General features: G+C 35.0%; 1 protein-coding gene across 10 annotated transcripts in view; it reads left to right on the top strand.

Moving 5' to 3' along the window:
• Positions 1-27,265, top strand: part of bma (SCY1-like protein bma) — a 144,162-nt gene that overhangs the window by 104,165 nt on the left and 12,732 nt on the right. The window contains exons 12-18 of one of the 10 annotated variants that reach the window (XM_074120179.1): positions 3,474-3,723; positions 6,938-7,106; positions 8,730-8,911; positions 14,185-14,453; positions 16,792-16,851; positions 20,885-20,902; positions 23,369-23,509. In XM_074120179.1, the coding sequence (XP_073976280.1) occupies positions 3,474-3,723; positions 6,938-7,106; positions 8,730-8,911; positions 14,185-14,453; positions 16,792-16,851; positions 20,885-20,902; positions 23,369-23,509 (1,089 nt within the window). Of the gene's footprint in view, positions 1-3,473; positions 3,724-6,937; positions 7,107-8,729; positions 8,912-11,593; positions 14,454-16,791; positions 16,852-20,884; positions 20,903-23,368 lie in introns of those variants that run through there. The other 9 variants (XM_074120178.1, XM_074120175.1, XM_074120174.1 and 6 more) reach the window with 9 other exon arrangements.

Raw genomic sequence — 27,265 nt, 5'->3', positions numbered from 1 at the left:
TTGAATAAAAGTGAAAGAGCCCTATTTTATGTACTGGATAACTGTGCTTTTATTGGTGAGGGATTGGCTTACGGTGTCACTACGTCATAGCTACAGTCCGCCTACTAACACATCCCGTTCGCCAATGAGATTAGCCAATCGTTTTTGGTAATTATTTCTAGGTAAAATACCATTTAAATTTTTTTTACCAATTTTTCCCCCATAGGTATTTGATAAATTATCGAATAATGCAATATAAATTTAAATAATAAAAAATACAAAAATAAAGGTTTTTTTCTACATTATATTTCCGGTTTATACTTTTAATGTAAAGCAGAATCAAAAAAGTCAATGAAATGTTTTCCTGAAGTTAAAGAAAGTAAAATATAGATCATTGAATGAAAGTGAAAAAGCCCCATTTTATGTACTGGATAACTGTGCTTTTATTGGTGAGGGAATGGTTTACGGTGTCACTACGTCATAGCTACAGTCCGCCTACTAACACATCCCGTTCGCCAATGAGATTAGCCAATCGTTTTTTGGTAATTATTTCTAGGTAAAATACCATTTAAATTTTTTTTACTAATTTTTCCCCCATAGGTATTTGATAAATTATCGAATAATGCAATAAAAATTTAAATAATAAAAAATACAAAAATAAAGGTTTTTTCTACATTATATTTCCGGTTTCATACTTTTAGTGTAAAGCAGAATCAAAAAAGTCAATGAAATATTTTCCTGAAGTAAAAGAAAGTAAAATATAGATCATTGAATGAAAGTGAAAGAGCCCCATTTTATGTACTGGATAACTGTGCTTTTATTGGTGAGGGAATGGCTTACGGTGTCACTACGTCATAGCTACAGTCCGCCTACTAACACATCCCGTTCGCCAATGAGATTAGCCAATCGTTTTTGGTAATTATTTCTAGGAAAAATACTATATAAACTTTTTTTACCAATTTTTCCCCCATAGGTATTTCATAAATTATCGAATAATGCAATAAAAATTTAAATAATAAAAAATACAAAAATAAAGGTTTTTTCTACATTATATTTCCGGTTTCATACTTTTAATGTAAAGCAGAATCAAAAAAGTTAATGAAATATTTTCCTGAAGTAAAAGAAAGTAAAATATAGATCATTGAATAAAAGTGAAAGAGCCCTATTTTATGTACTGGATAACTGTGCTTTTATTGGTGAGGGAGTGGCTTACGGTGTCACTACGTCATAGCTACAGTCCGCCTACTAACACATCCCGTTCGCCAATGAGATTAGCCAATCGTTTTTGGTAATTATTTCTATGTAAAATACCATTTAAATTTTTTTTACCAATTTTTCCCTTATAGGTATTTGATAAATTATCGAATAATGCAATAAAATTTAAATCATAAAAAATACAAAAATAAAGGTTTTTTCTACATTATATTTCCGGTTTCATACTTTTAATGTAAAGCAGAATCAAAAAAGTTAATGAAATATTTTCCTTAAATAAAAGAAAGTAAAATATAGATCATTGAATGAAAGTGAAAGAGCCCCATTTTATGTACTGGATAACTGTGCTTTTATTGGTGAGGGAATGGTTTACGGTGTCACTACGTCATAGCTACAGTCCGCCTACTAACACATCCCGTTCGCCAATGAGATTAGCCAATCGTTTTTGGTAATTATTTCTAGGTAAAATACCATTTAAATTTTTTTTACCAATTTTTCCCCCATAGGTATATGATAAATTATCGAATAATGCAATAAAAATTTAAATCATAAAAAATACAAAAATAAAGGTTTTTTCTACATTATATTTCCGGTTTAATACTTTTAATGTAAAGCAGAATCAAAAAAGTCAATGAAATATTTTCCTGAAGTAAAAGAAAGTAAAATATAGATCATTGAATGAAAGTGAAAGAGCCCCATTTTATGTACTGGATAACTGTGTTTTTATTGGTGAGGGAGTGGCTTACGGTGTCACTACGTCATAGCTACAGTCCGCCTACTCACACAACCCGTTCGCCAATGAGATTAGCCAATCGTTTTTGGTAATTATTTCTAGGTAAAATACCATTTAAATTTTTTTTACCAATTTTTCCCCCATAGGTATTTGATAAATTATCGAATATTGCAATAAGAAATTATATCGTAAAAAATACAAAAATAAAGGTTTTTTCTACATTATATTTCCGGTTTCATACTTTTAATGTAAAGCAGAATCAAAAAAGTTAATGAAATATTTTCCTGAAGTAAAAGAAAGTAAAATATAGATCATTGAATAAAAGTGAAAGAGCCCTATTTTATGTACTGGATAACTGTGCTTTTATTGGTGAGGGAGTGGCTTACGGTGTCACTACGTCATAGCTACAGTCCGCCTACTAACACATCCCGTTCGCCAATGAGATTAGCCAATCGTTTTTGGTAATTATTTCTAGGTAAAATACCATTTAAATTTTTTTTACCAATTTTTCCCCCATAGGTATTTGATAAATTATCGAATAATGCAATAAAAATTTAAATCATAAAAAATACAAAAATAAAGGTTTTTTCTACATTATATTTCCGTTTTCATACTTTTAATGTAAAGCAGAATCCAAAAAGTTAATGAAATATTTTCCTGAAGTAAATGAAAGTAAAATATAGATCATTGAATGAAAGTGAAAGAGCTCCATTTTATGTACTGGATAACTGTGCTTTTATTGGTGAGGGAGTGGCTTACGGTGTCACCACGTCATAGCTACAGTCCGCCTACTAACACATCCCGTTCGCCAATGAGATTAGCCAATCGTTTTTGGTAATTATTTCTAGGTAAAATACCATTTAAAATTTGATAAATTAACGAATAATGCAATAAAAATTTATATCGAAAAATATCCAAAATAAACATGTTTTGAACAATTATATTTCCGGTTTCCAAGCATTAGGTATGCGTAGTGGAACTTCTAATGGAATAATGCAGATGATTACCGCCAATTAAAAATAAATTAATAAAAAATAAATGTTTTACGTCATAATAAATTTTATTGAACAGATCTGGGCACTAAGAGGCTTATGAATTCACCTAATCTAACTTAACTGAACCGAACTTAACCTAACCTAACCTTCACCTTAATAAAACAAATGATTCGTGATAAATCTTTCATAAGAACGCTTTAGATCTATATAATCGAAGAATTCGATCTTTAAATAAATTGGAGTCTTCTTCAAAAAATATTAAAAAGCAAGAATTTCTCTCAGAAAATTAGTATTTCCGAAAGTGAGAAATAGACACTTTTGGAGTGTTCAAAATAAAGTTTGATCTTTTCACGATTTTCCGCTTTTGAGCTAAAGCTTCTCGTACTTACCCCCACCAATGATTTTCCGACATCAGAAGACTTCTTATTGTAAAGAAAATTCTGCTTTTCTATGGACCTCATTCAATTTGAAATACGTTATTTATTTTAAGGGTTTTCTTTTAATACTGAAAATCTTTAATAAATTCATTTCTTTTTTCTTTGCATGATTTCTAGAGTGCAGCACTGGTTGCCGTAACAAATGTATCCGAATATTTGGACGAGACGGCGATCCGAAAAATGGTTCTGCCAAAAATGAAAGCAGTTTATGAGAAAAATTCTGGTGATTTGAAATTGGTATCGAATGTGCTCTCATGTGTGGAGAAAACTTTGGAACGGCTGGACCGTGCCCAAATTATCGATGAAGTGCTGCCGATGTTGTGGGAAGTGAGGCTACAGGATCCAGAAGTCATACTCAGAGTTGTCAGTAAGTATTACTCTGTTTAATCATTAAATAGTGAATAGTTGGATAGATCCCTGGATTGCATGCAGAACTGGAGGGGAATTCACTAACGTGAAAGAAACAAAGGCTTGTCTCTTCAGGTCTGTCCCACTTCAGGCTAGCTATCCTCTTCCGTTTCAAGCAGCTCAACTAACGCCACGCTTGAGGAGGGCAATAAAGCGGAAATAAAATCTAGCTATTAAGAAAGTCGTCCGAGTTTGACCAGACTATGTTGCCGAGCGAAAAGATGAAAGGTCACAATGTGGAAGAGAGGATCTAGCAGAGAAGAGAGATGGTGAAGCCTGCAGGTGGACTCCCAACTCTAGTTAGAGAGGTTCCTATCAGTTGGACTTGGCTGATGAGTGCTATCTCGGAGGCATACTTGAGTATTTACTCAGAGCCATTTACCAGCCCTTAGCTCAGTCGTTTTTTCCTATTTCCTGACCAAAACTAGCTCAGTCTCCATTGACCTTTATTCTCCTTACATCCTTAGATACATTGAAACACCAATGTCTTGTATTACTCAAAGGTCCAGCAATCCAAGTAGGAACATGAGAGATACTCCAGAAATACGCAGCCACTTGCTAACTATCTAAACATATTGCTGGATAGTCTAACAAACTTATCGACTAACATGAATGGGGAGAAGTCTTTTAATTGTAGTCTTTTAAATGTAATAAGAGATTATTTACTACGCAGCTAAAGGTGAAGCAAAAGCGGAAGTTTCAAAATGTAACTTTACTTCCTCTGGTTTTGTTAAAAATTTCAAAAATGGTTGGCTAATCCGCATTGACAGCTGATATCCTGAAGGTCAGACTCACTGGAACTTTCTGGAGGTCAAATGTAGAATTAATTATTACCTTTTACCTTGAGTTGCCTTGTAAACTTCCAATTTCTTCTTTCTTAGGACTAATTATGAAGTTTGTTTCAGTAACAAATCTGCCCTTCTCAAGGTTATTTCGGCCTAAAACTTTCTTATAGAAATTTTTTATCTTAAAAGTAAAAATATTTTGATAAAATTGAAGGAAAACATTTTCTCATCGTTTCCTAAATAGATTACCTGCCTCCTCCTCCTCCTCTTAGAGAGCCACTGATAAAGTTCAATTAGTTCAGCTTATGATCACCTCTTCTTAATAATCGATAGTGTATCGAATTGAAATCTAATTTTTATTTTGATAGTTAGTTTTTTACGTGTTTAAAGAATCAGTTGTGCTGTTCTAACATGAAATAAGTTTTTTCCCATTTTACTGAATTATCATAAAATTCTGTTATAAAAGGAAAAGTTTAAAGTTTTTTCGTTGTGACTCATCAAGTTTATCCGTTGTGGCATGGATGGGATCAATGTTTAGTGAAAGTTGGTCGTTTTGATGCCGAGAGTTCTGCTTCGCTGTGATACTTTCGCTCGATGACTAAAAGAAGGTTTAGTGTATGACAAAATATGATGGAAATGAGGTTCACTGATGGATTAATCACGGTAAGGAATACAAACAACATGCGTGCTACGATGAAGTTATCGATATTACATCTAATTAACTTCTAATCTAACCTAACCTAACCTAACCTAACCTTGTAGATAGCAAGCCCGCCAACTGAGCGGGGTGCATTCACGATATTTCCATCCACCATCATTGTTCACGAAATTGCCTCGGTAGTGCAGAAAAGTGCTCTTTGTCAGGAAACAAGATCGGCACGAACATCTTGACGACATGATCTTACTTTCTGCAAGAAAAAGAGGAAAGCGGTCACTTTCTGTACCAGTTACCAAAATAATGTTATTACACTCTTTGTACTTTACACTAATTACAGCAGGATGGCTGAAGCCAATGTTTAGAAATAGTGTGAAAGTCGGAAAAGTCAAACTTCCCCAGTGAAAACACTGACACCAACCCAGGCAATCAGTGGAAGAGAGATTGGGACTTAATTTGGAGATTATTTGGAAAATTGATCAAGTCACCTTCCTGTTTACAGTAAGAAGTTATATATTTCCTGGACTAAAAGGTTATGAGTGCGATAGAGAAACTACAAGCGCTTCAGCAGTTAGCCCTCAGTTGAGTAGTTGTTTTCTTTACTTTTTACCCAGTGGTTAAGGCGGCAAGCAATGAACGAGTTGAGCCGCTTTAACAGCAGTTCGGCACGAACCCCTTTATTTCTATGATTCATTCCAAACACCTACTTTGGCGCCCGTCAACAAACTGGGCCTTCATTTCAGCACTTAGATTTATTGTAAAAACAGTTGATAAATATCGGCCATTCATTTGCTGTGAAAATTAAATATTAAAATCAAATTGTCGCAATGACTCTCTTCTTAACGTCTCCCACCAAACTGACGTCACATCATTCCCTAATTAGTGGCGAGTTAATATTTTTCCTAAGGTCGTCTACGAAAGCCCACATGGTAATGTGGCAAAGGTTAATTGTTTTTGAACAAGTTTTTATTTATTTGTTATTAACTGTGCGCAATTTGTGCTCTAGTGTTCATCTGTAAGAGGAATTCAGGATTGAAATTACGTTTTAATTGCATGACTCAAATTACGTCAGTGATTGACCTTCACTAACTTTTTGTTTTATTATGTATGTGTGCGTGTGCGTGTGCGTGTGTTTTCAGAATAAAGGGCATAATAAGGATCAATCAGAAGAATAATTTGGATTAGAGTTAAAGTGCTTATTTATGGAGGTGTATAATAATAATAATACATTTTATCATTATTTTAACAGAAAGTTATGAATGAACTGGCAAGCTGTGTCATCTAATAAATTCTAAAAAATATTAATAATGGTTTAATGTAGCAAAATTACTTAAATGATATCGATTGTTATAATAATTCCATTACACACATGCTTTTTCGAACGTTTCTAAATGGCTGAAATTACAAACTGAAGTATGAATGAAATGATAGGTACTAGCTGATTTGTTTAATCAACCCTTTAAACTTAACTTTTAAACTGTAAGTTTTTGTTAAGGAGGTATTAATATGTAAAAATACCATTCCGTTCTAATACTTCAAATGGTGATCTCTCTAATAATCGCATTATTGGATGGTCTCAGTATTTATATTTAATTGGGAGATATTGTGTGTTGTTCGCAACATTAAGTTCAGTTGTAATGCAGAGTTGATGTAGAGTTCCTGTGAGGCTAAATCAAATTATCTCTCCCAGACACGACAATGTTTGGTTTTATCACACAGTTCATTGTTTGCAGATATCTACAGGTTAATGTTGGGAGATAAGAAGTACGGCTTATCAGTGAATCTGATGGCTACCAGGGTGATGCCTTCTCTCTTGCCACAGACTGTGAATCCTTCGCTCAATTTAGAACAGTTTACTTGTCTCTTGGAAGTTCTGCAGGACATGTTGGACCAAATAGACAGGTAGCTATCAGTTCCCTCGCTTTTTTATCTGTAAATCTTTAGTACAGATATAGAATTGCAGAGCAAGCGCTCTTACACTAAAGAGAATACAATAAATATTCCGGGCAGAAATTAATAGTAAACGAAATCTTAGGACTCAGCAATCTTCCTTTACGAAAGTTATTTTTAATCAATATTACGCTTTTTCGTGCAGTTTTTGACGATCAAACCTTAACTTGCCCTATCGGTGATTGCCTTAAATAGTTGCAACAACAGTAAATGCTCCAGTTAAGGAGAGATTTATAATTTCCTAAATAAATAAAAATATTTATAATAATTTTTAATGAACTTTAAGAAAAGTAACGGTAATAATGAAGTTCATTCCAACCTCTGTCCATTCCAAGGGCGCCAAACACCAATGCTGCCACTATTTGTTGTTTATTGCCTCGCTGGCTGACTATTGCGGCATTTTACTACGCTGTAAATGGCAAAGTGCCTTGGAGGGCATCGCTGGCTATATATTCACCTCGTTACCCTTCTACGGAATGCTATGGCACTTAAACATCATGTACAATACTCATACTGTCTAAACTTGGACTAACCAATAGTACCTGATATCCAACAAAGCTGCCGGAAGTCATATAATCACGACTGTGGTATTGAAAAGTATTGCAACTAGTTCTGCGAGAATCACTTTTGCCAGTTTTTCCGAGCTTACATCATTCTCCGGATTAACGCAGTACCGCCCCCGGTTCTCACTTGGAGCCGTCTGAGAGCGTCACGTTTCATAAGTTTAATGTAATGAGTTAATAATCGATGATTATTTCATAATTTAAAGAAATTGCGTGCCTAAATGACTTTGTAAAAACATTTCAAGAGCAAAGAAAGTAACAGCGTTGTAACCTAGAAAAAAAGGTTATGTCCCTAAGTTTTTAAAGCACCTATGGCCCCCTATTGTAGTCATTCTAAGAAGAAAACAAAAGGATGTCAGGATTTAATTTCTTTAAAAAAGAATGAAGTCCTTATCGAGTGGATATCAGCAACTCTCAAGAGCTCATCTATGACTGGTGTCGCTGTGAATGTTGCTGTTGTTGTAAGGCTAGAAGGCTAAACCCCGACTGAATCATTAATAGAACAAACTCTCTTGCTGGGAATACGTAAGTAAAGTATTCTCTTTTTAACGTCCAACTACTAATTAGGAGTCGTGGTGGGAGAGAGAAAGAGTTTTCTTTTATAAAATATGAGTATATTTTATTATTATCAAGTTTTCTAACAATTAATTGTGATTCAAACTGGAAATCTCCCACTTACAATTCACGTTCATAACCATTACACCGAACACCTGCTCACTGAGAGAAATACTAACTCACACAAAAGATCGACGTAGAAGAGAAATATATGCCTTTTTGATCACAATTGGAACTTTCGCTAACAACTACCCAATATCAGGAAATCGTCTTACGAAGCTGGATCATAGAGACTTGCGACAGCAGAGTTCCTGTTTATAAATCTATTCATAGGACGCAAAAAATTATTGATAAAAAATGCACAATAGATATTTAACGCATTTATAATTCTTGGTACCAAACTCTCTAATTTAATGATAACATTTCTAAATATTTTATTTTCTTTTTTCTTTTTCAGAAATCAGAGAAATAAATTAAAATTAGATAACATGTCGTTACCGAGTCCGGAGCGCCACCGTCCACTTAGACATCTGTACAGTTCGGATAACATGCACGTGCCTCCATTTAATATACCAAATTTGCGAATAGAGCAGAGGAAAACATCATCGGCCGAAGATATGGCTCGCAAAAACAGTACAGGTGCGATTATGAGGCTGTCCAAGTCGGACGGCTTCCGGTCTCAGCGACCAAGACCAACCAAGCTGCCATTGTACAAACAGTACCTAAATAGAATCGCCCAACAGACTTTTCTCACAATGTTTACCCATACTGATGGTACCCTTTTAGCAGCAATCATTATCAAGTACTTCTAGCTTTGGGTCTATTCATTTAACACCTGCAGATTTACATTTTAAAGGCAAATTTCGGAGAGATGGTTAGACTGCTGTCAACATCAGTGGTCCGCTGAAATTAATCGCTAAATGAAAAACTAAGTTTTTTACTAAGTTGGTCCAATAGGTATTATAAAAACTATTGAAGACACCTGTAAAGCAGAACTTCCGATTTTACCGTTAAACTTAACGATATTTTTTTACTATTTTTTTTCAGACATTTTTATAATGCTCCTTAACACTCTTACACTAATGAGGGAGGGGATGTTTGAGGTTGCCATGAAGAAGTTTTGGGTATTTTAATGGAGAATATAAGTATTTGGTTTAAATAAAATGATTGCAGCTATTTCCGTAAAAAAATTGCGATAAACTGAAAAAGCGCTTCACAGCCAGCCCACACTTCCGGTGACAGATGCCAGCCAAAATCCTTAATAGTTGAAGCGACCACAGAACCAAAACATATTTCCTGTGTTAGCTGTTTAAAACCCTTTTCAGCTCGATGATGCCATATGGCGTCACTAGTTTAAAATGTATTATTTCATGCTTAATTTTGGCCAAGTGGTACAATTGGCATCATTTTAGGCTTCTTTCATGTCTGTTGAGGCAGCACAAGTGTGGCTCAAAAAATGTGAGGCACTTTTTTGTCTGCATTTGTTTTTTGATTTTTTTTTTTAATTTTTTTTACATTTTTTCTGTACAATAATTCGGTCCGGAAGGTGTTAACACTATTTTAATGAGAAGTTCCTATCTGGAGTAAAAATGGATAAAAAGGAAGTAGCGGAAGTACAGGAAGCCATACTGTCGTAACTTGTACAATGGCAGGAAGTTGGTGTTATTTCTGACCTTATTGTGTAAACCACCTCAACAATAATCCTACCATTCCAGTATTTATGTTTCATATCGATGTTGGTTTATGCTTTTTAACGATAATTGTTTATTTAATTCAATTTTATATATGTAAGTAATATTGAGTAATTAATGTGTGTTATTGGTTTTGTAGTTATCTATTCACAGTAATTTAGTGTTCTTTCATTTTAATTTGTAATTAAGTGTATTATGCAAATTGAACATGAGACCCTAACATTTTACTTTAAATTATTTATGATGATCATGGGGTTGGAATCAGCTTCTGGCACCCCCTCTTAAATTCTTTATTTATGTTTAACCAAAGGTACTTTTAAGGGCTTTTTCCCAAGACACCTTCCTCCTGTTTCTTTTTCATAGAATCTCCTCCATATTACAAAAAGGATTTAAAGATCTCCGTTCCCAAATGGAGCAATACTTTTGGGTGATAGTGATTCATATCCTGATTAACCAGGCAATATATGATTCCTGGTTCCCGAAATTAGGTGTGGGATAATCTGCTGACGTATTCTAAAGTGATACTGTTTGCCGACTTGTGGAAGGATAAAATAATCGCCTGCAAATCAGAAAGAGCATCAGTAGTAAACTAACTATATCCGATTGAACTCGGCTTCAAAGCCGGCAACCTTAGTAGGGTTGCTTTACTTTCTCACTCTGGCCAAATCAGTCCATTTACTTAAAGAGATAACTATCGCACGCTGCGCTTTATTCATCGGGCAGGCTGCAAAAAAAAGCACCTAAACAAGACCCAACATCATGTGCGTCATTAGACACAGTTATCATCCATTCCTTATGCTTATCGATTTGATCGATTAATTACCTCCTTGGCCTCCTAATTACCATTCAGATCAAGTTTATAATGATTCGATAATTAAGAACTCGCCAAATACTTCATAAAGAATCTACTTTTTGATCACCTCCTGTACACAATACCTCCAAAATTTATCTATTTAAAAGGAGGTTCTTTTCTGGTCTCTTATGGTCTTTTGATTTGGAGGTTTACATTAAGGTAAGCGCATGAAAGGTTTAACCCTGCCGTCCAGACCTTGACCTTATTTCTGGAGGCCGGACTGCCCTTTATCAAGCCGTAATAAGACTTTGACCCACAATTCTCTCTTTTTAACGCCCGCAAGGAATTGGCCTTGGCAGCTTTCAAAAAGTATAATCAACAAAAAGAGAGATGCTCCGCAGGCCTTCGACATACATTCTTGGTTTTCTTTTCTTCATTTTTATTCCAGCTGGAGAATTCCAAACTTTTTCAAACAGAATTCATAGTGAAACCCGTTTCTTACCCAATTCTAAAAGCTACTTTCAGTAGTTTCTGACAATAAAAAGCCCACACATTGAGTTATATATTTCAAAAGCCTATTTATAGGATGTGCCAGAAGCTTCATTTTGCGTCTTCTTCACTTAAATATAATGTGCATATACTGTTAACATTATGATGGCAAGCAGACTGAACATTAAAATTCTACATAACCTGATTAGTTGTTTGTTATTCCGAAACATAGGTTTTAGTTAAATGTTAGCACTCGTATGTTGTTTGCAAAGTACACCAACAAGCAAATATATATTTATCCATGGCCAGCATTTGAGCTCCTAACAGATGTTCTTAAATAAATGTCAGGTCAGCCGCAGAAAGTGTGACAACGCTTGTTCAAAGAAAAGGAAAAAGTTTCTATGTAATTTGAAATCAAAATATGGAGTACCTAGTTCAAAATAAAAGAATATCCACGGGATCAATGGCATATCCAAATTTTGACCAAAGTTTACAAACTTTTCGCTTTCCTAGTTTTAAATCTACAGTTAAATACTCTAATATCATATGGCTAAAGATGAATTATTGTTTTTCACGTTCTCTTCGCTACCCAAAGAAGAAGTTAAATTCTACCGGCGAACTTCATAGAAACGAGGAAACTACCAGATCATTTCAGTCACTTGTTTATCACATTCTATATGAATATGAGTGTGATTGGCAGCGAATTGAATATGTTGATTTCCATTAAAAATTAAGTACTGGAATGCCTTTGTGGAGATTACGTCATTGCCTAATTTGCGGAGAGACTTCTCTGTTTCCGCTCTGAATACGTATTTTAAGAACATCTGATTAAATGTTTCCCGATTGCGCTGCCTCCTCAATCATTCAGCTGTTTTAAAGAAACCAGATTGAATTAATATTTTTTGAAAGCGGATATAGAGTGTATTTATTGTTGTTGTTTTTATTGATTTGTTAATTTTAGCTTTTTGGTATTTAATTTGAACAGAGAAGGAAGGTGTGCATTTTAGAGTGTGTACTGCCCTGGCCCCGCCCCTTATGTGTAAATTTATGTTTGGCACGATTTATGTTCTCTGTTCTAACATTGCTCACGACGGGTCGACAAATAGAAAATTCATACGATTTTTAGTCGGTTTAAAGATTTAGAAGTATACTAAATATTTATATAAATGGGCTCCCAAATGTATGAACTGGAATTTTTCGTAAATTGTAAGTTGTAAACCCTTGAATATTTTTTTAATTACAAATTATTCTCTACACAATTTTTCCGTCATTGTCAGATAGTTCATGACTAGCATTCAAACTTAAACCAAGCCTCAGGTTCCCCAAAACACGCCAAAAATCTTGTTTCTCATCTGAACATTCCCACAAGACTTCCTAGCACCGTCAGAACGATCAATTCGATTCAATAATGTAGCACTTTTGGTAGACCAGTTTTGACCGAAGCAATATTATCTACTTAGAACCATCAAATTTTAAGATCGTTTTTGTTTTAGAGTTACGTGGATTATTAGACAAACTAAGAAATTTTGTGGAAACAATTTTCCAGTCTCAGGAAATAAAAATGTTTCCGCTGAAAACTCGATGTCGAAGATTTGACTCTAAATCGTCTACTTCCTCTCGCTAATGTGACAGAGCAATGCATTACTCGCTTTTAAGGTTTGTGAATAACTCACAATTTGCAGATAGCCTGAGCACCTTAACTGCTCTCCTTAATAGCAGGAGTAATAGAGGATTTTTACTGTCACTTGTACAGGAAGTTATAGATTTGCACAATCAGAAGACCTCTTGTGAACTTCCGGAATTTAGTTGCGACAATGTGATACAATCGTAATACTTCTTCTGACTAGACGTTAGAGAATGTAAACAATATGGCAGCAGGGTAAACAGATGCAATTAGTGTGAAGAGTTTGGGAGGAAGAGGCGTTGCTAGGGAGACGAAAACTTTAATCTCCCTAAAATTCTATTAACTGCCCTCCTGCTATTAGCAGTTATACTTGCCCAGCCTCCTGAATAACCAATCATTCCTAAATCCTTCATTCAATTCAACAATTTTAATTGCTTTGGTATGTTCAAGTAATCCCTGATGGAATGTTGCTAGCGATCCATTCCATTCCTGTGTGTGTATACCTACTCAAAACTAATTCAACATCACTTACTAACTCCACTACATATCTGTTATATTTACTTAAAAAAATCAATTTGTATTTCGATAATCGGTGATCAATGACTCAAGAATATGAATAACTGAAGACAAGCCACATCAGCAGAATAGAAAAGTGTAAATTCGTCCTTGAGCGATTGACAAGTTACTAGGTAGGAGGTCCTTCAACGCTCGGATTGTACCCGTGCATACACGATATTCCTACATTCCATTTCTCTAGATACTTAAGCACCATCTTTAAGACATCAGTGATTCATCATAGAATTTGTGAAGGTTTGTTCTTATACGAGTAATTATTGTTCCATTTAAAAGCTAATCGTTTTATCCACACGAAATCTTATTCTTAAGAAAATTATTTCTGAGAATACGTTTAAGAGATAATTTAGGCAACATGATTCTCATTAAACTATACAATAGCATAATTAATAATTATACAATTACTTTAATCTTATGAGTCTGTCAGGTCTACGGTGTATCCAATCAAAACTATAGAAGGGCGCGACATCTATTAGAGAGCTAACAAACTAGGCGTGAGGTTGGTAAATTGGCTCGTGACAAAACACACAGTCGAATGTTCGTTTGCTACATTAGGCGCACCTACTTATTCTCGTCAAAATTTGGGAGCCCCGCAAATTGGTGAATCGGTAAATATGAAAGCGGCCAGGAAAATTCTATGAATTCCAGCCAAATGTTGATTTAAAAACAAACAAAAAGTAAAGAAAAAAGATCCGTCGCGAGCAAAGTTGATGTTATGAGAGAGCCCGTGGAAACGTTGCAGACTCGGGTATGCTAGGTGGGTGGTGGTTCGGGGGCTCGCCGTCCTCTCCGGACTCGAACTTCCTGCGTGTGGTCAACGCTTTTCCAAATCGCCGCCTCTCCGACAACACTCTGATGACACCTAAGATTAGGATAGCGCCGAGTTGTGCTAGCTCTCCAGGAGGAACTCCAGGCGGCACCCCTGGATCTGGGGGTCTGCCAATAAGACGGCATTCAAGTATTGGACCGCAGGAAAGGCGAGGATCTACTATCAATCTGTCACCGCCTACGGTACGTCCTACAAATAAAACAACAATTTTTTTATTTATAAAATAATGAAAGCTCGCAAGAGCTATAAATTAAATGATTAATTATATTTTTAGATTTGGGCCATAATTTTAGGCCAGAGTAAAGGGTCACGAACGAATGAATGCCTTTTCTTTTACCTTTATTAATTTAAATACCTTTGGGGACTTGGAAAATGGCAAAAGATGTAAATAGTCGACGATGTACTCAGCAGTCTGAACCGTTTTAGTTGCTGCACTGATCAGAGAGTGATGTACTTTTCTGAATTCTTTCTTGATTCCAGTCTGCGTTTATATTGCGCGCCCCCTTTCATGAATCAACCTCATCATACAGTCAATTTACTCAACTCATTTACTAAAATCATTTTTTGCCAAAATTTATTTTCCTCTGCGCCAAACATTCTTCCAATCTCTACTTTCACCACAGGTATCTTCTCAAATTTTTTCTATTCACTAGATATAACTTAAGAGCCAAAATTGAAGACGTACGTCTGTCAAAAAATAAATAATAAGTAAAATAAAATTAGGGTATGAAGGAAAAGTGAAATGTTATAACGTCACATGGTGGCGGTAAAAAATTGTCATAAAAGAAACAAATTCTCTGCAATCCTCCAGAAGTGCACTACGTCACTGTCAACTGCACTATCCTTACAGAGTTGGTACAATTAGCAATTAGTCGCGTAGGCCTTCTTAGGGATGAAAAGCCTTATTATTTGGACACACAAAATAAGCATACTTGGATCAGTTATTCCTTTGGGATCAGCCGCGAGTAAGTTCACTGTTCCGGCCCATTGGACACAGAATTCCGTTGGAATTCTGCAATTAAGCTTATTGCTTAATGTTTTCAAATGGCTTGTGTAAGCTTGGATATCCATGATAAAGTAAACCGCATTTCAAAACATTTTGTAAGAGATTTTCATTCGTCTGGAAATTAGTTTACGTCATATCTTTAGAGATGGTTTTATTGAAGAGCTACAGTCAGTTCAAAAAAGTAAATCTTGCAAAAAAAAAATCAAAAACCTGTTTTTTTAGGTCATTGAAAGATCGTATGTTGAAGGATACAGCCGAAATCCTTCTTGGCGATAGGTTAGAACCGACTAATTACTCTAATCCCACTACTCCTTCAGGAATAAATATTAAAATGATAAAAATTTAATACGTTTCATTGATTATAGATTTCTTTTTTTCAATAATTATTTTGTAATTTAATGTTTTATGGAACTAGTTGAGGAATGAAATGTTCTAAAGCTTCTAGTTAGGTTAGTTTCTTCAGTAAAAGAGTGTTGCAATGTCCCTACTTAATCCAGCTTCTAAAGGAACAATTTTTAGTAGATCCAGTAAATGAAGTGGTTAGGAGAGGTACGAAAGCGTTAAGCGTAGGGAGTCCCTCTCCACTGCTTCCATCTTCAGAAATTCGTTTTGGCAATGCCAAGCAATTTTCCTGTGAGGTTCTGCTAGAGGTGATTGGGATAAACCATTCGATTTTTCGGACTTTGTTGAGTCTATTACACGTTACTGAAGGATCGATATTGTCTTGAACTCTGAAGCCCCCGCCTCTTTCCTTATATCATTATCTAGTTTTTCTTGTGGATTATCTCCAGAGGTCTTTTTACAGTCTTTTCTTTGATATTTCTTTATCGGTGGGTTGTAGCTCGATCTCCTGGTCGAAGATTCTCTTAACAAAGAAAATGTAGAGGCTTTCTTTCAATGAGGACTGAACTCAAGAAAGCCTCTAATCATTTTGTTATTTTCGTTTCTGATCTACAATAGACCTTACGGCCCTAAACCCGCTCCACTCTTTGCCAACCCTCTTTTATCTTATTCGTTCCGAAAATGTTCCTCAATTTCTTTCAAAATATTTTCTATCCCTTTCAGCAATTTCAAGAAAGTTCGGTAGTTTATCGGGCATAAGTAATAAATCTGGTATGGCTTCAAAATATTATCTGTACTCGACCTTTCTTTTTGTGAAGCCGTTTTAAGTAAATGAGTTATTAATAACAAATAATAACCACGAACCACGAACGCAATCTTTACATCGTTTCGGCACTTTTCTAACAACTTCCTCAACACAAACTAGCCTTGGTTAAAGATTTTGCTTTTTTTTTTGCTTCGGACTCAATTTATTTCTTTTTAATAATGTTTTTTCATGTCAATATTAATAATATAGAAGGCATGTGTTGTTTAGTTTAATATGAACTGGAAAGATATTTAGCGGTGAATTTGCTACTTTGATGAAAAGAAATAAATGATATTCCGAGATGCCTTTATTCTTCTAACAAATAGAGAGAAAGAGAGCATATATTTGATGTATGTTTGACTGACAGGGATTCCACTATGGCTCCGTGTCCCGAGACGGTTCTACACTGTCCGTGCCCTCGGCCTATGTAAGTCCAACAAATAAAAGAAACAGCTGTTTGTCTTTTACATGCTATGCCTAATTTACATTGTTGCCTTATTTGTTATTATTACTTATATTATATATCATATATGTATAACTATATATTATTTACTTCACTTTTGTTATTAACATTATATTTCTTGCTATATATATAAAACCTTCTATCTATATATATATCTTTGTTTACATGTTTACATCCTGTTTAAATGTCGCTTTTATTAATTAATATGTATCTGTTATTTATTTGTTTTATTTTCGTTTTTCTTTTACCAATTTCTTTCAGTTATTTTTGGAAATATTTTAATTGTATTTTTGTTTATGTATCTGTTTTTTAAAATGCTTTTTGCCTTTATTTTTTTAATTTATTTTACTTAATGTTTATTTCAAATTAAACAAATAAACAATGTGATAAATTCAATAAAACACAAATGCGAAAACCTAACCTAACCTAAAACTGATTTCCAAAGTGATTTCTTCTCCTCCTCTCTCTGCCTTTGCGTAATGTTATAATAAATTAATAAATAAGCAAATTGTTAATGAAATGTGTGGCGATCAGATTTACTCACTTACAAAGCAGAAGTCTATTGTTACGAGCATATAGATAAAGCTATTTCATTTTTTTTTATTTTAGAAATTGCTATTTACTTGATCAGGAGGGAGGGTTATTTTTTCCTGTTTTCTATTCCTCTTGAGAAGAGTTTAGGTGATCTCGGCCCCACAATTTGTTGGTACCTAATTCTAGATCACCAAATCGAGATATTAAATAATATTCACGTATTATTTCATACTGGTATACAATTCTTGACCCACAACCTAATATTGATCTCTAGAGTTTGATAGATTTACTTTTGTTGTATCAATCTAATACTTGTTATTCGCAACTTGTAAGTATTTGTTCCTTTTCTCTTTTAGTTTTGGTAGAAGTTTAATTAGTAGGGCTCTTTTAAGAGTCTGCGGGCTATGTAAATAGTAACTAAGATAGCAAAGTACAATAGTATTGATTGTACCTTACCTTTACATGATTGGAATGAAATTGCAATGTAGTTGTCAGCTATATAAAATATCTTGAATGGGGATTTTTTCTAAGGTGCCTTAACACCCATACCATCATTGTAATGGCTACCTCTGATAGAACTTTCTACCCCGGCCATTTTTAATCTTCTCCTTAAACCTGAGTCTAATGTGGAACTAAGTCCAAAGTCTTAAACCAAATAAAAGAACTTCCCTTCTAAGGTCGTCCGACCGGTAAACCTGTAATAAAGAATGATATCCTAATGAGCAGTCGCTTCGAAGAGCATATTAAAGATCAAACGGGATGTTGCCCCCTTATCTCTAAGTTACTTATTCCAAAGTAATATTCAGGACTCACCGTCCGTCCTAACTAACTGACTGGTTGATCGTACTCGTCAGCGCGCGTGACAACACTTTTTATAGACACTTCGAGCTTGAGAAAAAAGTTCGCTGACGTAATCCCGCAATGGTCTCCTTCTCTCCTGCTTTCAATTTGGTTTTGGGCTGCAGCAATAACAACTAAGTCAGGACTAAAGACCGTGTCGCGGATCCACCCTCTCCTTGACTGCCCCACCACTTTGCATCGCTCCATAAATTCACTCTTATTGATCCTTCAGGTTGAATAATTCAATTTTCCCAAAGTTCTGCAAAATCGCCCCCTCTTTCAAGCCCTTAAACTAAGTACAGCACCAGGACAGCCAGTTTACTCCCGCCTGTGCTTATCAGAGTGGGTGGAGCCCTGAGGATAACAGCAGCAAAGTGAGACGATATCAGCTTTTCCTGTACATAAAGAAAAATTATTTAAATAAGAATACAAAAAAATAAGAAATTCATTATTCAGTAAGTGTAGATAAAATTTCTTCTAAGTTCGTGTAACCAAAAAAAAAAAAAAATCGCATAAAAATAAACATATTCAATCTCCTTATAATTTTTACATCAATAAGCAAAAATTTTGGCTAAGTAATGAATCAAATTTCTTTGATTTGATCACCAATGCGAACAAGTGAGCCAAAATAGTGGATTTGGACAGAGGAAATCTTGACGTCATTAGCTACGTTCTAATCATGACGAACATAGTATAACTTCAGCCGCTGGTTGCTACCTAACCTAACCTAATAATTTATTGTGTATAATTAAAAGATAAAACTGAGATTGCTGTAGTATGTTACTATTAAACTTCTCTTTATTTCAGAGACTTGTTTTGATTTTTTAATTAATAGTATTCTAGCTGTCAATAGAAAATAGTTGGACTATGCTATCTACTTCTCTCTTCTACAAGTTATCAATTGTACAATTATATTGATGAATCAATGCTCTTTATCTTTATGCTAATATATTCTATTGTTATTATTAATCACTAATTTACTTTAATTAAACTATTAATAAAGATTAGACAATTTTTAGCTTAAATTTATTACACATAACTTTGTCTTTTTCTAATATTTCATGTCATTTTTAGTATTATTTACAATAAATGTGTATTCCCCATTTTCCATTATGTACAGTTATGTGTCAAATTTGTTTCATTTGAAGTTTTATTATTATTATATATTAAATGCGGTCCAGTCCATTTAATTTTTGTTTTTTGTTATTTTTGCTTTTAAAATTTGTTATTTAATAATGTTGAGTTCATGTAATGTGAGAATTGAATGATTTTTCAGGTGTAGTTGTGAAACAAATTGTCCCACAACTTTTACTTTTTATTCTATGTAAATACACTTTCTTTAGCTCATTTCTTCTGAATATGTGACTGGCTGAAAGGTCTGCCCGTGGGTTTGTATACTGTATGATGTACATACAAACACCGCTGGTTTGTATTCTGTATGGCGTACATACAGACACCGCTGGTTTGTACACTGTATGGTGTACATACAGACAGACACCGCTTCCTTCTCGTGCTTTGTCCCCGTGAAAACCCCGGCATTTACTCTTTTATTTTCACCCCTCTTCCTGATCTGTTGCGTATTAATTTTATTCTACAAGTTTTTTGATCATTCTTGGAGTATTTATAAAAGAAATTTCCATATATCACACTTTCATTAAATTTCAAAACTCATTCTCAACACTCCTTTCTACTGTTTATGGATTATATTTTAGAGTAATAATCAATTTTTTATCACAGCTATCTCAACCATTGCTACCTTCATGACCGTGTCATCTCACCTCGACAATATCTGATTCATAATTCTCAACCCATCCACTCTTATTCATAGGCCTTCAACATGAGCAGAGATGATTGACAGAGGTTCACGGAATTCTAACGTCCGCTTTTTGAATCCCACTGATGATTAATGCGACCAAGGGAGATGGCATTGTTGGGGCTGTAAATTTCTGTGGAAGTTCCTGACAAAGAAAAAAGGGCTCCTGGAAAACGCGTTATTTTTTCCGGCGGTTTTAGACTTGAAATTCTAGCTCTTCTAATCTCAACTCGCGAGTTAATGCGGTAGAAAAGTGGTGAGCTTTATTTAGTCACTGCCGGATGGCTAATTAAAGATGAGAGCGGGATCTTTCGTTTTCAGGTTATTGTTTAATTAGATGAAGCTCCTTGGCCAGAAGTCGCTCTTTAACTTGAGTTGTCCCCTTTCCTCTCTCCTCGGCAGCAGTTGATTTCTTTCTAGTCTGACCAATATCTCAACTTGAACCCTTCATCCAGCTTAACCAGTTGTTTCCGAACGGGTGGGGGAATGAATTACCTCTTTCTGATGGCTTGGCGATTCTAGGGTGTGCAGCTGAGAGGAGGTCATTAAATAATTAGTACTAAGCCCACAAACTAGAGAGATTAGTGTCGTATACCATCGCTGGGTAATTGGTAATTGGTATATCATGCAGTATACAGTAATACTAAGTACATTAGGCCTGATGTGTGAGTTGTTATTTACACTATATAGATATTTGTTCATTGAGTGTATGAGTTGTGTGAAAGAAGTATGCGAATGTATGAAATATATGGCATTGAAGTTGTGCTTTAGTAAATCTGATAGCGCTCTTTTTGTTTTCTTCTGCGGCAGCTTGCTAGGAGCATGATCGTGAGTATTTGCTTTTTAATCATTTATTTAAATTTAAAAAAAGGACCAACTTCGTAGAAGTAAGAGTTGCGGGTGGTAGGACCGCATTTTGGTCTGACATTCTGATGTTGCCTTTCTGAAGCTGAACAACAGACTAACCCACAAGTGAAGTGCTCTTAAGATAAAGTGCTCTCTGGTTAGTTTACAAGAACCTCCGCGAGTCATGTTGTGGAAAGAACTTTGAATCTAAAACATAATAAACAATTCACATCGATTTCCTTATGAGATATTTCAAATATTTCCCGCAGGAGAGAGTCTCTCTGAGGAGCTACGTTCATTTATTGCGCAGTTGCATCGTCTGTCTTTTGTGTTAGTATTAATTAAATATGTAAAATATTGAGCGAAGAAATTCGGCTAACTGGGTGCAGACCCTGTTGCCCGACAGACCAACACTTGCAGACCCTGTTGCCCGACAGACCAACACTTGCAGACCCTGTTGCCCGACAGACCAACGCTTGCAGACCCTGGTGCCTGGCAGACGAACACTTGCAAGTTCTGCAAGGCAAGCATGCGCCTCTTGTTTCCTTCTACCTCCATAGCGCCTATTTCCCAGTATTGCAGAACTAAAAATAATAGCTCTTTTTAGCAGATCAATTTGTGTTTACGATTTAAGATTGAATTTTTTGCTTAAGGGGATTGCCGAATAATTTAGACTGATGTTTTCAAACTGAATATTTAGTGTAATGAAACTATACTTGGACTAAGTAGTTATTGTAGCTTGGACTAAGTAGTTAACTATACTTGGACTAAGTAGTTATTGTAGCTACAAAAGGGGCAATAACGTTCCATTCAAGTAGACTACTGATCAAGTTAGTGAGCTTTGATTTACCGGTTTTTTTCAGAACCTGACCTTAGTTTTTTGGGCAATATTAGTACAATACTTGTTTGTATAGTCGTTATTAATAAATGTACCATTTTTTATTCGTTTTAACAGAAAAGCGACAGTTTATTTTAATAACCAGTTTTAAAATGAAATTTTGAAATCATTAAGTTAAATCTTTGGCGAATTAGCGGTCCAAGATCAAATGACTTCGACCCTACCCCCTCCTGCTGATCTTGAGCAAACCAAGAGGTGAAGAAAGAACGTATCTAGGTTATGATTCTGCAAAAACATGATCGATTAATAGAATATATTTTAATTGTATAAATTGACAACTCTATTAAAACTTCTGGAATAAGTAGTTTTAAAGAACTATCTCTAACTTGTTTTTTTTCTGTTTAAATTTTGTATTTTTTAAAAAAATAGGTGATTCTCTTAAAGCAGCTATTTTTAAAAAGAACTTGTTTAGCCTTTAAAAATATTAAGAGGACACTTATTTCTTGACTTTGCCTGTAATATACTTATCAACACAAGCAACTCAATTATGTTAACAAATAGATGAGGGAATGTTCTTTCTGTCACATGGTAAACGACCACTACCATGAATTGGGGTAAAAAACGAAAATGACTTGATTGGTAAATTGCATTGGCCACTATTATAAATGGCTGATATAAATAGAAATTTTTATCATTCCAATAAATAAAACAAATTAATGGATGAATTATTGGAAAAATTGAGCATTTCAGGACAGTTAACTAAAGTTTAGAAGAGAAGCTTCATCACTCCACGGCGATTTCTGCTGCAAGACGAGTAGCAGCATGAACCTTTGTTTAGCTGGAGGTTAAGAATGAACTGGCTAAAGTTCATAAAGGTCCGTAAAGCTTTCCAAAAAAGTGGTCCAGCTAATGAATCCTAAGTCAGTTTCAATTCGTACATGCCAGCCTAAACAAATCTTGTATCACTCTAAATTAGAAATTGTCTAAAAGCTTTGTTCGGGCAAAGCTCCGGAAGCCAAACTGCCCATAATCCGAACTGCCAGTAAGTTTGGGGCTGCAATCCTCCCTCCTTCTACGCTCCGGGATAGACAGCAGGCATACTCAAACTTGCATTCGCAGAAAGAGCTTTGACACAGTATCCGATCACTGACTTATTCCTTGGATAAAGTGGCGACTGTTTTGGAAAGATCACTGGTCTTGAAGGCTCGGCTTATCAGGCTCGTTTGCACCCTAAAAATGGTTCAACCGGTAACTGATCTCTGGCTCTTTGAGTCGATAGACTGCACTTGTTATCTTCCTCGTAATTGGTCTTTAATCGAAGGCCATCTTACAACGTTAAAAGATAATGGAATATTTAACTAACAAAAAAGGCAAAGTGTATGCCAGGTGTATTGCAATCGTCTACTGTGAGAATTAATTCCGAACAAGTAAGGACCAAACAACTAAGTTTCGTAGACTATCCAAGTTTAGTTCGCATATTTATTGTTAGGGCAATGCTTTATTTGCAGGAACTGTACAGGAGTAATTCCTGAAGCAGTAACAGATCATTAGTATTTACTTAAGTAAAATGTATGTTATGCACTAATTGAAGCTGGATGTCTGTTTAACAGGGGGGCAGCATGCCGAATACTAGTAGCAGTGTGCCATTCCTGTTGAGCTCCTCGATGAACAGTATCCGCTCCCGGCGGCCATCGGCGTGTCTCTCCAGCTCTCAGGGATCTGGCCTACTGCAGCAGCTGGGCTCAGGCATGGTAAGACAGCTATCCCACCAGCAGGTCAACGGAAGGGCATTCCCTGGTTGCAATGTAAGGCAATGTCCTTCCCCCCACCACTTCACACATTACATCAACCGACCGTCTCTCGATTCTCCCTTATTTTCTCTCTGCCTCACCTTGACACCCCTCTCCATGCTACCCTCTGCGCACTATGTAGTCTATCTCTACACCTGCACTCTACAACTTATTTATCTCTGACATTCTACTAGCTATTTCAAATAAGTTTTTAACGAAAATAACAATTTTAAAGTACAATAAGTTCGGAAATGAGGTCTGTAATGCGCAATAGCCCAACTCTTGCGGAGTGCGGATTGGCAAATTATATTAATAAACGGAAATCTTTCGCTAAAAACTTAGTTCGCAAGAGAATTAAACGAAAAGTGTGAATAAAATAAATTTGGTTAGTAAAGGAAGTCAGGTGGTAATAAGACCAAAATCTAAGTCTACTTCACCATCACTTACCACTAACCAATAACTATTGGGTTGTTAGCAAATAAAATTTACACCTATGAACTGGCACAACACACATATCGTGTTTGATGTAGAAATTAATGTGTTCGGGTCATACGGCCCCCTCCCCCCAAGTTTCGGATAGTCTGTTCGAATAACAATTTTCACCGTTATTTAAAGTTTACGAGATCGATAAGTTGAGAATCTGCAACATAGTAAGTACAATGTTGTTCTTTTTCAGTCAAATGTTTTGTAACATTTGATTAAATTTTACTCGTTTTTTAAAATAGGCACTAAAATCCTTGGCGTTCAAACGAATTACTTTTACAGGAAATATAGATATACTCGTATGGTGATAGTATCTAACTAGTTAAAATGAGTGATTGCGCCGAGATGCAGAATCGAAAGTAACAAAAAATGTCAGATATAAATTTTTTAATTGAATATTTTAAAAGCGCAAGATCTAGAGAAATATTTTGCGTCAAATAGCAAACATTAGAAGAGTTAAGAAAAAACAGATTTATTACAATAATGAAGTGCTCGATAGATTTAGAGTCCTTCTTCATTTCTTCCAATTCGCGCCAGATCTTCTTCCACTGACTATCCCTGATTCAAAGATATTGTACAATCTTAGTTAGATTATACTTTGAAAGGAAGCATACACTCTTTAGAAGATTTAATGAGTTGACAACCAATTCTCTCAATCTTGCGCATCCCATTTTAAATGTTTGATCCTAATATTAATTGTGGAAATTTATCAGCATGGTTGTTAAATTTTATCATTTAATTTGTTTAGTAGTTTTTTATTTTACAAACCAAAAGTTATCGAGAGGTAGAGACATTTAGGGAACTAAATCTTCTGTAAGATCTAAAACAGTTCGCTAAACATGCTAACTTAAGGTCGCTACTAACCATCGCATTTAAGTTGAAGAGAAGTTTTTTTAATAATAAAAATAATGATAAATCATACGGTTTCAATTAAAATGAAATTGATTTTAACCAAAGAATATCCGCGTAACAACTGGGAACGACACTTTCATTACGTTTTGGCGGAAATCAAAATTAATTTCAAGCCGCACTCAAGATATATAGACCACATACTTCTTTAACCCGACAGAAGCAAGAATTCCAGTTGATTAACATGTGCTATTTCAGAATAAAAGAGATGCACTTTGAAAGAAATTTACCAACATGTAGACTTCTTTTAGTTTAGGCAATTAAGCCATAAATCACAATGAAATAACACTAAATGTAATTGAAATATTACTTAAATATACAATAAATAATAAATGAATTTCCCTAAATTCAATCTTTCAACGACATTCGTAAAAGAAAAAAAATACGTGCTATTCTAGAATGTTATTTTCAGTATTTTTTCTTTTTAACTAGGTTGCTAATTTTGTAAATTATAACTTTTCAATTCACTCTCCACTTTCATCCATTTCTGCACATTTCTTAACTGGTGAGGTAAGATGAAGGTTTTATTTATGGTTGGTTGTAGATGTAACCTTGGTGGCGTATGCATTCATTGCGATTCTTCAACAAAATAAACAAAACAGGTGGTAGTGAAACATTACAGGGTCAAAATGCAATTATGTTTAGCTAAATTAACTAAAGTATTTATTATTCTGAGTGCGCAGCGTATCGTTAGCGCCAATTAACATTTTCATATCCAATAGCGCGGAATAAATTCGATCTAAGATTGCCTTAGTTTGTGTTTATCCATTTTATCTTTATGTTTTATTTATTCTCTTTAATAGCCGGCCTCGTGAGCTTCTTTTGTTCGATAGATAGATCAAAGTAAAAGCACTCACACAGAGAAAGTAAGTAAAACGATTCTTCACAGTGTGTGTGTCACATTTTCTCGCCTAACCGACTGTTTTAAGGTACATGCGCGATTTGCAATCAACATCAAGGTAACGGAAAACATCTGCAGTTCTCTGCTTATGCACTTCCCCACCTCTTCATTGGTGCACTATTTTACGGCATTTGTTTGTTTTCTCTCTCTCTCTCTAACTGTCTTTTCGTTCTTTATTGACTTTCACTCATTACTTGTAAGAATTATCTACATCAGTAGCGGGCAGATATCAGGTAATCGTAAAATTAATCGCTTATTGTTGTGGAAAAACAAGTTTTCGGTAAGTAGAAGATACTTTAGCCAAATATTGGGCAGTTAATTTTTTTATATTTGATGCAATTTACATTCTTCTAGCTCCGTATGGAGCGTTGCGATCTATCCAGGTTTTTGAACCTTTGACACCTTGGGCTTGGCGATGTGACTTCACATGAACGACGTAAAAAAAGACCATCCGAAAATGGGAAGGTTCCTCCGGCATACCATCAGACCTAAAGGGTTATGGCAGCTGAGATTCTATTTCAAATGTTCTAAACTACTCGTAGTTCTGCCTTAATGAAAATCCTTATGAAATTTGGATTTGTATGAGCGGCCAGTAAGACGTCCACCTTAGAGTCTATGGAATATCCATAGTACTAACTGTATTATCCCCAATCATCATTTCGAACGCTCACCAGGAGAAACGAAACTATGAAGACGTTCATCTAATGCTGGAGTTAAAGCAAGTTCGGGATAGAGGGAGAAGAGAAGCTGGTGATTCCCCTATGCAATAATGACTAGACTCCGAACAACATCGTTCATCAAGGTTTCCTTTCCATTCCGCTAGAATATTATATTAGTGAATTGAAGGCACGACAATTTTGTGCCTCTTTTCTTAGCAAGTACAAAATTCTTTAAAGAGTCCGTCCGACCAATGCGCAGTAAACTGTTGTGAGAAATCTTAACTTGGAGTTGAGTATTGTCCATCTGTAGAGTCCTCTCGTGACTCTGGTTCGTTTATCCAAGGAGAAGTAGATTCCAAGTTTTCCACCTGGGACTAGGTCACTGAGGGATATATTTTTCTCTCACAGGTTAATTAGGTGATGTAGAAAGTAGTTTAGAACAATCAAATTTTTTATATCACCAAATTAATGTTAATTGTAATCTGTTTAAGTAAATAACATTCCCAGTTCTGAAGATAATTTAGTTCTATATGGAGAGCTTGACATTAAAACAAAACAAAAGCTGACAATAAAAATCTTTTTTAAACTTTCAAAAACTAATGCGATCGCAACAAGTGTCACGGGAAGGGAAAAATAACTATTAATGTTTTGTTAGAGCAGCAATAATTAGAAGAGACTTGATAAGTTTTTATGTTTCATTCACAAACTGTTCTTATTATTTTGCTATTTAACAAAATGTTTTTTAAAATGTAAATCTGCTTGACT

Source organism: Rhodnius prolixus, unplaced genomic scaffold (assembly GCF_049639745.1).
Source record: "Rhodnius prolixus isolate KJV_2025 unplaced genomic scaffold, Rpr scaffold_2, whole genome shotgun sequence".
NCBI classification, from domain to species: Eukaryota; Metazoa; Arthropoda; class Insecta; order Hemiptera; family Reduviidae; genus Rhodnius; species Rhodnius prolixus.
The sequence above is the reverse complement of the archived record's forward strand: the minus strand, read 5'-3'. Positions and strand labels throughout refer to the sequence as shown.